General features: G+C 40.0%; 2 protein-coding genes across 3 annotated transcripts; both read left to right on the plus strand.

The window, feature by feature from the left end:
• The first annotated feature begins 308 nt into the window (after positions 1-308).
• On the plus strand, positions 309-5595 carry LOC139607155 (myelin-oligodendrocyte glycoprotein-like). Of its 2 annotated transcripts, none has more exons than XM_071459822.1 (5): positions 309-770; positions 3331-3699; positions 3915-4007; positions 4274-4372; positions 4536-5595. In XM_071459822.1, the coding sequence occupies exons 1-5, from the start codon at positions 674-676 to the stop codon at positions 4538-4540; spliced, it is 663 nt and encodes a 220-aa protein (XP_071315923.1). In that variant the 5' UTR covers positions 309-673; the 3' UTR covers positions 4541-5595. The 2 variants fall into 2 exon arrangements, with proteins under 2 accessions (XP_071315923.1, XP_071315922.1); XM_071459821.1 differs by having other exon boundaries at positions 522-770; positions 4533-5595.
• Positions 5596-7842: 2247 nt separating this feature from the next.
• Positions 7843-13915, plus strand: tmem185 (transmembrane protein 185). Its single transcript, XM_071459814.1, has 7 exons — positions 7843-8065; positions 8580-8756; positions 9350-9557; positions 10082-10165; positions 10331-10507; positions 11092-11215; positions 11780-13915. The coding sequence occupies exons 1-7, from the start codon at positions 8028-8030 to the stop codon at positions 12028-12030; spliced, it is 1059 nt and encodes a 352-aa protein (XP_071315915.1). The 5' UTR covers positions 7843-8027; the 3' UTR covers positions 12031-13915.
• Positions 13916-14546: the final 631 nt, after the last annotated feature.

A 14546-nucleotide genomic window follows, 5' to 3' on the forward strand; every position in this document is an offset into this window, starting at 1 on the left:
GGTCCCTTTGCAGAATAATCTGTCTGGATGCTCTGTCACCACAGTACATCTAGTTTGTATTGTACAATAACAACACGATTGCTTGTAAAACACTGCATTTGTATATTTAAAGGTTTTGGGTAAAAAAACAAACCAAAAAAAAAAAAAAACAGCACTGCTCCTGGTATTTCAAAATCAAACTACAAAGTACCAATAGGCCATAGAGGCAACAATAGGCAATAGACCAATAGGAAGGCAAGGCAGGCTCCCATTGGCCAATAGGATCTCTCACCTCTAACCTGTTATTGCCCACATTAAGACGCACACACCTCCAGAGACAGTCGAGAGAGGAGCTCACTCTCAGTTGTTTCCTGTGACTGTGTCGCGCCCTGCAGGAGATGTTCACAGAGCAGCCCCCCACCTCCTTAAATGAAACATATCATGGAGTTTGCACTTCTTCTTCTTCTTCTTCTCCTTCTTCTCCACCTGCTGCAGGATCGGATGAAGACCCAGCCCTCTGCACCGCCCACACACAGGTGAGGCTGTCCCTGATTGTTTTTCGTCCTCTGCCGTTTTATCTTCACCCCGCCCGGTGGGAAAACCAGCTGACGCTCCCACGCGGTGGCTGGGCTGAGATCTGACATGGAGTCTTTATTTCTCACGCCCTGAAGCTGAAGTCACATCTGAATTTTAAATGGACACTGAGGAGCTCACTCTTTCACTCTCCCCTCGGGTTTCGCGTCTGACCCTCACTGTGTTTTCTCTGCTGTTTACCTGCGTGTCTGTGGAAGGTAAGATCACACAATACACCTGATATACCTACTCATCAAGTGAAAACTAGCTCAGAGATGTTCCTTATGGCATCATAAATATTCTTCTTCATGTTATTCTGTGACGTTTTCCTGTTTATTTCTCTAGACATTTGCTGACAGTAATTACTTTAGATTTGTTGAAATGATGATCTAATGATTCAGAGGCTTATGGAAAGTTGTCCTCATTGAAATCCAGTGATTCTGTATCAGGAATCAATATGTTTGTTGATCAGTGAATCATTAGTTTAATAAACAGAGCTGAATGAGAACCAGCCGACCTTACCCACAGGAACGTCATTACATTCTCAGACTGTATTCACAATGGTCTTTCATTGACTTCTGAAGAGAAGACTGACATTTAAAAGTGGAGCAGATAAGCAAATCCTGTAAACAATGCAGGGAAATAAAAACCAAGCTCACACACTTTAATTCTCTTATGTGGTTTTAATGAGATAGCATCAGAGACAGAATAGGGTGTTCAGTCAGCAGCTGACGCAGTTCATTGATTCCTCCGCTAACAAGCTGATTCCTTTGTTTCAGGCAGAAGTACTTATCGTAAACTTGATGACAAGGTATCTTGTATGGGGCTGCTGGTGCTGATGAAGTCAGTTTTGATGAACATTTGAGAGACTTTTATGAACAAAGCAGCTCAGATTCCAACAGAAAAAGTCTCACTGTCTGGTCTGAATGAACAACACATCACATGGAGTTGAATCATCTGACCAGCCTTTAGAAATATCTGTGAGAGTCAGACCATGAACCAACAGCTGCAAAGTTCCTCCACCTAAGTCAAACTCATAGCATAAACATAAAGTGTACTCACACTGTTTTCTCTTATCTTTTAAAAGTAATCTCTGTCTGTGGCTCTATAGCAGTGCACAGTAATTCATGTAATTTCAGAGGTGGGAATGATTTGAGGCCAGGATGGGAAAAACGGAAGAAATGAAAGTGAAGTTGAAGGAATGTTTTTGGAGAGTGAACTTCACATTCAAAATTGTGAACTATGATCGTGATCTACTTAATTTGAACCTTTGTGAACTTGCACAACAATGGTCGGGAGTAATAAAATAAAACAGACTGGCCCGCCCAGGAGAAGCCTGCTGGGAGCATTCGTGAACCTCCCAACGACAACATCCCAACAGGCTGTTTGGAAATTAAATTGCAGTTTAAATTGAAGCAACACCCTGTGTGTGTGTGTGTGTGTGTGTGTGTGTGTGTGTGTGTGTGTGTGTGTGTGTGTGTGTGTGTGTGTGTGTTCCAATGTGGGCTTCAAGCTGAAATGTGTCATAATTTTGACCTTTTCACTATTTCCCTGGGTGATGGACCAAACTCTGTGGATTTGATATTTTGCACAACATCATGCAGGAATACAAGTTACACTCCAATGTTAGTGAGCATTACAACATACTGAAAACTGTATATTTTGGTTAGCCTACTGGTTACTCTGATCCCAGCATTGTCTGAAGAAATCACTTCAGACTGAAGTACAGAAAATACAGAGGTTAGCATGCATACAGCGCATGCAGCATGCTGCACAGAGGTCAGTAAACAAAGTTAAACCCTGGCTGATCATGCTAGGGCTGCGACTGGAGATTATTTTTTGATAACACAGAGAAATGCCTGTCACAGAGCCCAGAGCCCAAACTGACATCTTCAGAGTGCCTGTATTAACCAACGGCTGGTTCAAAACAAACATAAAACACAGAAAAGCAGAAAATATTGATAATCATGAAGCTTGGACTTTGGTATGTTTGACATTTTCACATCTCAAATAACTTAAAGGATAAAGTTGGCGACATTCAACAAAAGCCAGATAGTGGTGGGGGTTTTGTCCAGTGTAAAAAAACTGTCTCTGGAGTGTTGTTCCTGTAAGTCTGGTTTATTTGACCTTTTTTTGGAGCAACATTGCATGGATACCATTGTGGTGTTATCAGAGGCCATTTTTACAGTCATTTTGCAGAGATTTTTTTTTTAAAAACCCACAGAAAACAGGCCTCAAATGTTTGAGTCATTTATGAAAAGAAAAACCGTCATCCCTTCTCTAAAGTTTATCCATTGTCTGATTTTCCGCTTTCCTCTGTTTTTCTATGATCTTTACAAAAGCAAGGTTCTTGAAGATGAATCACCTCTAAGCCGAGCTGATGTTCCACATCAGCCAACACCTTTTCTCAATAAGCCTCACACAACCTCAACGACTCATGAGGAGTGAACCAACAAGAGCTTAAATGTCACCCTCCCCCTGTTTTTGGAGAGGTTATGATATTGTACACATGCGTTCGGAAACTATATTTCTGCATTAGAAAATCACTTCGACAGTCTCGTCTTCCAAAGCTGTAGCAAATAAAAGCAAATTCAGGACAGGACCTGAGAGATTTTCTCCAACTACTGTTACGAAAACCTTTTCAGGGTTTGTTGAAAGTCACTGCAGACCACTTTATCATAATAGATTGAATGTCTGGATTTGGGACTGTTGGTTTGAAAACCTCACTTTGGTACAAATTTGTGGAAGGTTTTTTTTAAATTTCCCTCCATTTCTCAGGTCACTTTAAAGTAATAGGATCACCTCAGCCAATCGTGGCTGCTCCCGGTGATGACGTCATCCTGCCATGTTACGTGGACCCTCAGTTGAACGTGGAGGAGCTAACAGTGGAGTGGTCCAAGCCTGACTTCAAGCCTGATCCCAAAGATCGGTTCAAACATGTGCATCTTTATCGGGACACCCGGGAGGTCGTGGAGATGAAGATCTCGTCGTACGTCATGAGGACGGCGCTGTTCATGGAGGAGCTGAGAAAAGGCAACATATCGCTCAAGATCACTAATGTGACGTTTGCAGATGAAGGGAGATACAGATGTTTCATCCCAAAGCTAAAGGGCCAGATACGAGATTCTACTATTAACCTTGTCATTAGTGAGTTCATGTGTTATGTTGTTTTATTGTTTGACTTAAATCTGATTAATTATTAAATATTTTGTCCTGTCTGTACGATGTTAAATAATAATACACATCGAAGATCATTGCCTCAAACGTTGAGGGTCATTCTGTGAACCACTTCTTGTATGTTGCATTTAACTAGTGTCTCCTTTAGATACTGTGAGTCATTGAGAAATCTTCTGTTCTTCCAGAACCAACCACCACTAAAACCTGGACAACAGAGATGCCACTATGTCCCCAAAGTCCTCACACTCCTGATTCTTTGGAAGAGAAGGACATTAAAGGTGAGAAAATGATTAAAACAAAAATCAAAAATTATTAAAACTCTGAATTGAACTGAAATTTTCAACATTATCAGCAGAAACGTTTTTTGTTTCAACTTCCCGTTTGGCAGCAAGGATTCATGTTGAAACACATACCCTTGAAATTCTCACAAAATCAATCCCGGTTTTTGATACTTTCAATCAATGTATTGATTAGCTCTTTTAATATTAGTTGTCCACCATTAATGCTGTGTTAACATTTTTGTCTCTGATTGATTTTCCATCAGGTGATGTGTCCAGTCGGAGCAGACTGTTCCTCCTTCCCTGCTTTTTGCTGATTGTGGCTGTTGGGTTTTTTATTACATTTAAGTCTAAGAAAATAAGAGGTAAGTCAGAGGCTTTATTTTCTTTTCGGATTCAATGTATTTTCATAAATAAAGGAAACAGAATGTACAATTTGTGTGTTGAATGTTTTTTCGGGAGACGGTCGACTAATAATAAATTTTCTTTCTTTTTTTTTTGTCCTGTCCCAAAATCATTGGCAAGCAGTATGAGTGGTCTGGATACCTTGTGGTTTTGGGGCAGATTTACTCTACGAAGGAGGAGTGTGGGAAACTCTTCTTGTTGCATATTTTAACTTTATAAAGACATCCGGAGCGCATCAGGAATGAGAGTGGACAGGAAGAGGAAAACAGAGAGAATATGGGGAAAAAGAAAAAGGGAGTGGAGAGACAGAGAAAAACAACAACAACAGCCACAGTAACAATAACAATAACTAACAATGTGTATATGTTCATGTGTGTAGCAATTTGTCATTGGATGTGGTGGGTAGTTGATGTGGGGGCTGCAGTAACACCGCCCCCCCAGACCAAAGGTACAGGCAGCCCCCAGAGCCCAAGGACCCGAGGCAGCCACGTGCACGAGCCCGCAAGAGAGTACAGAGGCAACAGCCCCCAGTGGAAGGAGGCCCGTAGAGGGACAGCGGGCAATTTTCTTTCAATTACAGAGAATGTCTCATCTGTCATTTGAATGTGCATCTGCTGCGTCACTGACATTTGAAACTGTGCAGCCTGCAGATTTAATTGGACATGGAAGAACAGAAGCGTTTTTATTTCTATTTCGAAGGAACATCCTTTCGAGATGATGTCATGTGAATATTTTGGACCCAGCACAGTTGCAGACACGTCTGCTGTCCTGGGCGTAAGATAGATAAGCCACCCTTTATTTGCAATGCACCATAACAGCAACAAAGGCCTGCCACAGCCTGAACAAAATGCAAGTAGTCTTGTGCCTCACTTGTATGTTCACACTATTAACAATATTTAAGTATTTATGTTGCAATATGCGGGCGTATTGCAGATTTTTATATAGATAACCAATACTCTAGTAAGATGTTTTTTTTAATTCTTTACTGCAGTGTCAAGACAAATAATTCGATTTCATCTCCTCAGACTAAACGGTACAGTGTAAATGTGTCCTGTACACCTCTTCTTCATGTTCATGTGTAGCACTCAAATCTAATGATGTTCATTGTTCTCCAGTTTTCCCAGCATCTACATCTGATACATGTCCAAATGATCTTTTGTTAATAAAGAACATTTTCTGCCTGCGTCTGTTTGGAGATCAAGCTGCTTCACTCCTATTTTTTTTTTTTTAAATGAACATTTGCAGATAAACGTTGTGTATTTTAAGTCCACCGCTGCTGATACACTGTATGCACTACTGATTGAGGTATAGCGTGCAGGTCTTCAGTTTAGAAGCTGTATTTGGTTTTGCATCTGCAGTTTTCAGACGTGAACTGAAAGTTGAATTTCCTTATTAAAGAAGTTATTTTTCAACTGTGATCATTTGCAGATGATTACAGTATCTGTGCTTACAGCCAGTGGTTACTCCTATAACTGTCAGCCACAGGAAATGAAAAAGACCCAGTAACACGTTTATCTTTTAACTGACTTATGATGTCAACTTTAAACACTGTTGTATCTAAGGTCTGATATTTCACCACCCTCATGTCTGGACTAAATTACAGCGGTTTATATTGATACTGGAAAAAATATGACCCATAAATGCAGGACTGTGCTTTTTGCTCCAGACTTCCGATGGAACTGAGGGGTTTTCCCCCACATAATAAACAGAGCTTGCTTTTTATGGTTGAACATAAGTATTGTTGTCGCTGCCGTCACATGGAGGAGTATATTTATATGGATTTAAAGGAGGCTTGAATTTACACTGAATTTATCCTGTCTGTTCATTTTAGAATTTAATTTAAGACCTTTCTTTTAAGACTCTTAAAGACCAGGCCCCACCCTGCATCACAGACCTTATCCAGCGGCACTCAGCTCCCAGATCTGTTGGATCTTAGATCTGAAAGTTCATCTCTCTCGTATATCCAACAGTCCCGACTAAACAGTGACGCAGCCTTTTGCAGTTGCTGCTCCAAAGTTATTGGACCAGTTGCCGTTAAGACATCAGATGTGCTCCCTCCATCTACAGACACATTTTTATTCACTGGCTCATGAACCTTTCAGTCTGTTGTCATGTTCATAATTGTGTTTTGTTAGTAAATATGTTACATACAGAAACATAAACATACTATGTTTTCTTTGTTATATTATATGTTTGTTTTATTTACTTTTATATATTTCAATGTTATTTATACAGAACTTATCTCACTCATCTTAAGCCTTAACTTTGGTCATCTAAGCTTAAATCTAAGGTTGTCTGGTTGGTCTTCATCACCTCAAAGCAACAGGACCGAGCCTCGAAGCTCGTCTTCAGCAACATCTGAAACTTCAACCAACATGGGATCCAGTGTGTTATTAACAGGCTATAACAGCATCTATCTGGACTGTAGGACTTAAACTTTTTTTTATTCCTCCATATTTATAAGGTTATATTTTTGGGGGTTGTGTTCATCAGTGCTGCCGGGGAAGCACCTCGCAGAAGAACAAGGGATATGGTGGAAATATTTGATCAAATGTCAGACAGTTAGACTGAATTGCTGAAACAAGGGGAATTTATTTATATATCAAAGAAACTGTTTTTGAGGTTCGAGAAACCGACTCATTTGTTTTTCTATTTCTCTATTCCAAGTATGCAACAGAGATCCTGTGAGAACTATAGGTGTTACCTGCTGGTTTCTTCTCAACAAAGAAACCCTGCGTTTGTTTTTCTCCAACACCCACAGAGTGCAGGAATAAAGCGCTGGGGATGGAGTTTCATTATCTTGATGATCCTCTGATCTGATCATTTCCCGGAAGACGACATCCTGTAACTCTACTGTTTTTCTGTGATTTACTCTCAGGCCTGAACAAATATGCAGTCCACATTTTCCCCTGAGAAGTTTCCGTCCCCACACACGCTGTTTGTTTCCTCAATAGTTCAGGTGCTTTAGGTGAGTGGGTGGTGTGATTTAAAGGGGGTGAACTTTGAAGCTCCAGCCAATAGAGCTTTATTTATCTTGTCTTTAGATTTTGACTTTATTCCTCTGATCACCTCTCAGTGAACTTGTATTAGTCTTTGTTGCTTTCGACATTTCTTATATAGGCTGGGTTATACAATATTAGTCCTCATAATCAAAATGGAAAGTTTGATGGATGTATAAGAAAAAAAATAGCTAAACAATAGTTAAATGTGCAGCATTTATTTTCACATAAATAAATAATAAAGTTTTTTCCTGAGAAAAGTTTTCTTTAAAAAAAAAATCTGCTGTTCTCCTGAATTATTTCTTCTTCTTCTGAATCAACCACATCATATTTGGTTAAATCAGAAAAACTAAACAGCTTTTTTTTCAGAACTGCACGCAGCATCACTTTATTTCTCGGTGATCGTCGGAAACAGTTCGGCCTTCTTCGTGTAGTGACGTAATTTCCGAGGAAAAAAAAACCAAAACACACGGGCTAGCACCGAGCCTGTGATGAAACTCAACCAAAAAGCTCAACTGCCACCAAAATTACAATGTGTAGCAAAAAAAACCAGGCGGTGAATTAGCTAACAACACGGGGGACTGATGTTAGCTCGCTAACCAGCCTTTGTTACACCATGAATTTAAGGGGACTGTTTCAGGACTTCAATCCTAGGTAACGTTAACAGCGGTTTAGCATTCTAGCTAACTAGCTATGTAGCTGCCTGCTACTTAGCTGTTTGTTGCTCTGCTATAACATGTGTTACAAGTGTTTTATTTAATACATGTTAAATTGTTTACACCTATTTCTAGTAGCTGAACAGTTAAACTGTAAGGCAGCGACTAGTACAGTTGCTAAAACGGGAAAATACGTGTCTGGTTGAAGAAGGCCTGGCTAACATGCTAGCTACAGTAGCGTTAGGGATTTGCTAGTTAAAGCTAACTAGGTATACGGCAACTCTGATGAAATTAGTAATGGAGCTGCAGCTAAGGATTCATTTTGTTATCGGTTGTTCAGTTTGTTCTGTTTGAGTAGTCTGATTAATTTGTCGATCTGTCCATTAGTCGTTTGGTCAATAACATGTCATCAAAATGCAACTTTCAGGTTGCTCATTGTATGCTAGCCTAATTCATCTAAAATTTGGATATTGATTACTTGTTGCACTCTCTGTCCCTTTCCCCTGATGCAGTAAGTTCCTGATCTACTCCTGTCTGCTGCTGTTCTCTGTGTTGCTCTCCTTGAGGCTGGATGGAGTCATCCAGTGGAGCTACTGGGCTGTGTTTACCCCAATATGGCTGTGGAAGCTGCTGGTCATCTTTGGGGCCTCTGTGGGCACTGGGGTCTGGGCCCACAACCCTCAGTACAGGTAGACATTAGCACACATTTATAGTTCAGAGGGTAAAACCAGTTGTAATGGGGCAACTGGGAGTCCAGCTCATGAAACTGCCTCTCTTCTCATACATTGACTACACATGCACTGACTATATATGTTATTAGGACACCAGCGGTTAGGAAATGAAATGTTGAACATTTTTACCCATGTGCTAAAAAGAGTAAACCACATGTACTCTCAGTGTTGACCTTAGTGTGTTATAATGAAGCATTGAGTGTTGATGCTTTCAGAACATACTTGCACAATAGATTATTCACTTTAAATCAGCACTAATGTGGATATAAAAAAGAAAACCCAGCATTTATTATTGTTTATTTCTTTTTTGAGTGATTAAACAAGCTTCATTCAAAAGAACAGATATTTAAGAAATATTACAATGTTACAGTAACCGACACATGATTTTAAGTCTGACGTCATGATAGTGATTATATGTTTATAATAACTGAATAATCTATGTCTTTATTGTGTGTGTGATTTTTTTTTTCATGAAATCATGAAAGTGCAACATGAGCCATTAGTGTCAATATGGAGAAACATTCTCTAATGTTTTCTGTGTCTTCCCTTAGGGCTGAAGGGGAGACGTGTGTGGAGTTCAAAGCCATGCTGATCGCAGTGGGACTCCACGTCCTGCTGCTGATGTTCGAGGTGTTGGTGTGCGACCGTGTGGCGAGAGGAAGCTACTTTTGGCTTCTCGTCTTCATGCCTCTCTTCTTCGTGTCACCTGTGTCTGTAGCAGCTTGTGTCTGGGGTTTTAGACACGACCGCTCTCTCGAGGTAAAGAATATGATACATACAGGGACACTACGGGTCTGAAAAATGACATGAACCAGCAGCCAAACTCTTCTAACTGTGGCTAGATATTTCAAGTTTGATAGTGTGTTATTGTGTTAGGAAAGGGTTCAGAAATGAGTAGTCACTTTATATGAGCACTGTCTATATATGATGAGTCCCTTTATATAGAGAAAGGTTAACACCAGGACTGTTGCAGGATATTTGCATCGTCTACAGAGTGTTTTCATTAAATATGTTTCAAGTGTTGTATTAATATTCTGAAACAAAAAGCTGTCAGTTTGACACTGTGTGATGCACTAGTCATAATAAACACTGTCATCTTTTTACCCCCCATGCAAGACAACATTAGATAAAATGAGCAGTAGAATTTCTGTATCTCTGGCCAAAAGCAGAACATTTTTCCAGAAAATTTTAAAGAAAGACCCAAAGTTTCATATGTTTCTGATATGTTTGGTTTGAAACTGAAACGCTGAATTTTTGTCTTCCTCGTCCCTCCCTCTCTTCAGCTGGAGGTGTTGTGTTCAGTTAACATTCTCCAGTTCATCTTCATCGCTCTCAAGCTGGACAGGATCATCAACTGGCCTTGGCTGGTGAGATTAGCCATTGCTTGTTTATCATACCCATAATTCCACATGTAATCTATATGTTCATTATGCTTTCACAGTGTGGGATTTGTAAATGTGAGGCCACCGTTGGTCATAATATTCTCCTTATATTCATCATGAAACAAATCCTGTGTTTTCTGTGGTTTGCAGGTGGTGTGTGTCCCGCTGTGGATCCTGATGTCCTTCCTGTGCCTTGTCGTGCTCTACTACATCATCTGGTCTGTCCTCTTCCTCCGCTCCATTGACATCATCGCCGAGCAACGGCGAACTCACATCACCATGGCAATCAGTTGGATGACCATTGTCGTACCACTTCTCACCTTTGAGGTGAGTTTCGGCTACAAATGTGTCACTGTTCTGTCTCCTTGTTTTTTTAAACCATCATGTTGCTCTAAACAAACAAGTAATGTTAATAGTGGAAAATAAGTTATTTTATTTATTTTCATCCAGATTTTGGACATTTTTCTCAAAGCAAAATGGCACCTTTTCAATCCCCTTCTTAATGAATATCATTAACTACACACAGGCTAATTTTATTATCACCACTGTAATGTCTGCCGCACAAAATAAAATAGAAAACTTGGATCCACAGCAAGTTGTTGATGTAATAAAAATAGCCCACCCTGCCTTTCACTGGCCTAAAATGTGCACTCAGGGCGTCCTGGGAAGTGAAAACACCAGTTTGTTTGTTCAAAGATAAAACACAAAACATCTCAAACATTCAGTTTATTTCGGGTGAAATTATCATAAAGATAATAAACACAATATCATTATCAAAATAGACACTTTATTTTATCATAAAATAACTTTTATTTTACACTTTCATCCTCCACCTTCATATTTATGCTGCATGCACTTTTACCCCCCAGTTACAGCCTTTAACCCCCACCATTCATGTGACTCTCTCTTAGATCCTCCTGGTGCACAAGCTGGACGGACACAACAGCCTGAGCTACGTGTGTGTGTTCGTCCCCCTCTGGCTCTCCCTGCTCACACTCATGGCCACCACCTTTGGCCAAAAGGGAGGGAACCACTGTGAGTATTTAAAGCCAGTAATGTGCTGTGGGCTGCTGAATGTCTCCACTTGGGGGGGGGGGTTACTGCTATTCTCTTCTGTGAATCATGACACTGCTCCTGCTTAGTTTTTCTCTTTACAACTTTCTCTTCATACAGCTTTTGTAAATCCTTACAATCTAAAGTACTTGACAGCACCAAAGCTGCAGCTGTTTAACAAACCTTTGCTCAAAGTATTTAGTCAGAGGCCACTTTATTAGTTACTCCTGTACAAACTAATGCAATCCAGTACCACTGTTCTGCCATGAAGTATACTTTTATTTGGTTTATAAAATATCATTAAGTCCAAAAGCTAAAAAGAGTCAGATTCTAATAACAGAAAACAGACAATTTCCTCATTTTAGAGGCTGAAACAAGAGAATTTGGGACTGTCAGAGGTGTTGGTTTAATTTTCTGTTGACCAGTTAATAAACTGTTTCAGCTCTATAATGTTAATCTGTGTTGTAATCTTGTGATACGTAATTTTTTTGTAAACCTATTGTAGTTGTCAAGTAAAAACTTATTTCTGTCCTGATGTTCCTGTAGGGTGGTTTGGCATCCGCAAGGACTTCTGCCACTTCCTCCTGGAGCTCCTCCCCTTCCTGCGAGAGTATGGCAACGTGTCCTACGACCTCCAACGCAGCGAGGACCCTGAGGCGGCTGAGGATCTGCCCGTCCCCGAGCCGCCACCAAAGATTGCCCCCATGTTCCACAAGAAGACCGGCGTAGTGATCACACAGAGCCCTGGGAAATATTTTGTCCCGCCACCGAAACTGTGCATTGACATGCCGGACTAACTGCGTGTCGGTGCAGGGGAGGGGAGGGGAGCCGCAGTACTGATGTGTTTAACTCATGAAGCCAAAACAGCAGAGGACAATGTGTTTGGTTTTTAGCTGCTGTCCTGAAGAATTTGGTTCCCTCGCCTGAACTCTGCATCAGCATGGCTGGAGAGGACGTGACACTAGAGCCATTATTAATGGTTTCAGACTCCCTGCTCAACTCTGTGGAGGAGTCAAAATATCAGACTGTTTCGTTTTCACCTGTAGGTGAAGTTTCACTGTGTTGTTTATTCATTCTGAAGGTGGACGTTTTTTTGGGGGGTAAACTGACCACAGAAGCATCTGAGATTCACTCGGATGTAAACATTCAGGCTGACATGACTGCTGAGGCACAGGAGAGGAGCGGGAACCTAAAGCAGGGATCTACTGCTGTTACTAAGACAACGCTTGCCTTGCTGTATGACGGGGACCAGTCGAGAGAGAGAGAGAGACTCTCGAGCTTGAATTTGGGATCAGTTTTACCCCTGCTGCTCCTGTTTTCACTGTTGACCGTGCAGGCGGAGAAAACATGGGGCAGCGGGGTTAAAGGAAGGGGTCCGAATTTTTCATGTCTGTCTCACATGCCCAGATGTACGTTGAAAGAGTTATTGATCTCGAATCATTCCTCCTATTCATACAAGTTGTGGAGTGACACCCTGCTTGTGCAACTCGTGTGTAAAAGATAATGTTCTGTGCAGAATACATTCAGATTTTGGCTGAAGCTAATACGGGACTCCTGCAGTGGGCAAGTTAAAGTCTGCGTTTCACCAGACACTGCTTTTATCTGCGGGAGACTTAAACACAAACAGAGAATTTGGTACCAAAAGATTGTAAATGAAAATATCTTCTTCAAAGTCTCATATTAGCTTCCCCTGAACACTGTAATGGACTGCAGCACAGGAGGAAACGACTTTGTCCATTGTTTAAATCACAATAGAGCTAAAAAGAAATTACCCCACTGCTACTATGGAAAAAGGGAGGGAAAGATGTATGACCAATAACTCTATTAATATACATGAATAGATGTGAGAAATGGACCCTTTCCTGAAAAAGACAAATAATGGATAATGGCACTTTGTGAACTGTACCAAGAGAGTAATCCTGTCTGACCTTTTTGTATTCCTTTTTTTTTTTTGTTTGTTTTTTTTTGTAAATAACAGAAGCTATCAAGTTAGGGACCAGAGTGGAGATGGCGGTGTTGAAAGATGGAGGCAGACGTGGAAAAAGAAAAACAAAAAAAAGAGTAATTTCAAACACTCATTCGCTTCTGTTTTCATTGAACCTGGGAGTAGCTCTGTGTTTAAAAAAAAAAGTTGGCAGCCACAGATTAAGAATCTTTATTTCTTTTCCTTGTCCACAACTTTCTGTGATTTATCATCTTACAGTGTGCAGTGAAACCTGTACCCCCCACATGGGACTTAAAGCCCCTGTATGTAAGATTTGAATGGGATTTAACAGCTTTCAGATTATTGTAATGACAAGTTTTCAGTTGGACAAAAAATTAAGACAATTCAATTTTTTTTTTCCAAATGCTGTATTCATGAGCTGTGCTTTGTCACTGTCTTATTTTGTAGGAGTTGACATTTTTAAATCCTGCAAATATCACCTAAAACAAGTCGAAACAATGAAAACTATGAAATGCTTTTTTTTTTTTTTAAATCCAGTTCTGATTGAGTAGAGAGTATAACTCCTGAGATTCCCTGTGTGTGCACATTGAGATCAGATTTCCTCAAGCAAAAAAAACTGTCATTTGTATTTTTTAAATTTTGTTTGACAGCCTGAATGCTCCAGTGTCCAAAATCTTGTTTGTCTACATGTTGTCTTTTTTCCATTAAATCCGTCTGATTTATTCATCAAGCTTCAACTAGAGCACCCTGGTTTCTTCTGCTGATAGTAACTGAACATCTACACTGTTTACACACATTTATTTATTTTACAATTAGATGAAAAAAAAAATTAAAAACAAAAATATATATATATCATCCTGAATTGTTCCTTGGTGTCATTATGTTACATCAGTTGTTTTGTCCAATTTTCAACTTTTTGCATCAAATAATGTTGATGAGCTATAATTTTATGGAATCTACCAGAAGGTCTGTTGCAGATTAAACTCCAGTATCACTGCAGAAGAAATACTGGCATGATGTGGCATCGTCTGTTTGGTTGGTTCACATAAGTAAGAATAATACTCACAGTGATTGGAGGCTTTCCTGCACAGGGTTATAATCCTCATTTCAGTTTCTGCAGGGTAAACACAGGTGAAGAAATGCATCAGAAATATCAGTAAATATTCAGACAGGACAATAATAACTGTGGTTTTGCAATTTTGATCTGTATAGTTAGAAATGGGGCTTGATGTGGAGCTTTGATGCTTTAATGGACCAACTGAATTGGTTTGTTACTATGAAAGATCAAAAAAAAAAATTCAGATAAGGAGTAAATGAGTAAATCTAATCAGCAACTGTGAGCCAATAAGCATGCAGCATGCTTGCACC

Source organism: Trachinotus anak, unplaced genomic scaffold (assembly GCF_046630095.1).
Source record: "Trachinotus anak isolate AG129_WGS33_773 ecotype Australia unplaced genomic scaffold, CSIRO_AGI_Tana_v1 ptg000023l, whole genome shotgun sequence".
NCBI classification, from domain to species: Eukaryota; Metazoa; Chordata; class Actinopteri; order Carangiformes; family Carangidae; genus Trachinotus; species Trachinotus anak.

Bases quoted from the DNA above. Each gene is read 5' to 3' on its own strand.
- LOC139607155 (XM_071459821.1), top strand. From the start codon at position 674: ATGGACACTGAGGAGCTCACTCTTTCACTCTCCCCTCGGGTTTCGCGT. The intron at 771-3,330 runs GTAAGATCACAC...TCCATTTCTCAG, and splicing joins TACCTGCGTGTCTGTGGAAG to GTCACTTTAAAGTAATAGGA. The intron at 4,008-4,273 runs GTGAGAAAATGA...ATTTTCCATCAG, and splicing joins GGAAGAGAAGGACATTAAAG to GTGATGTGTCCAGTCGGAGC.
- tmem185 (XM_071459814.1), top strand. From the start codon at position 8,028: ATGAATTTAAGGGGACTGTTTCAGGACTTCAATCCTAG. The intron at 8,066-8,579 runs GTAACGTTAACA...CCCCTGATGCAG, and splicing joins TTTCAGGACTTCAATCCTAG to TAAGTTCCTGATCTACTCCT. The intron at 11,216-11,779 runs GTGAGTATTTAA...ATGTTCCTGTAG, and splicing joins CCAAAAGGGAGGGAACCACT to GGTGGTTTGGCATCCGCAAG.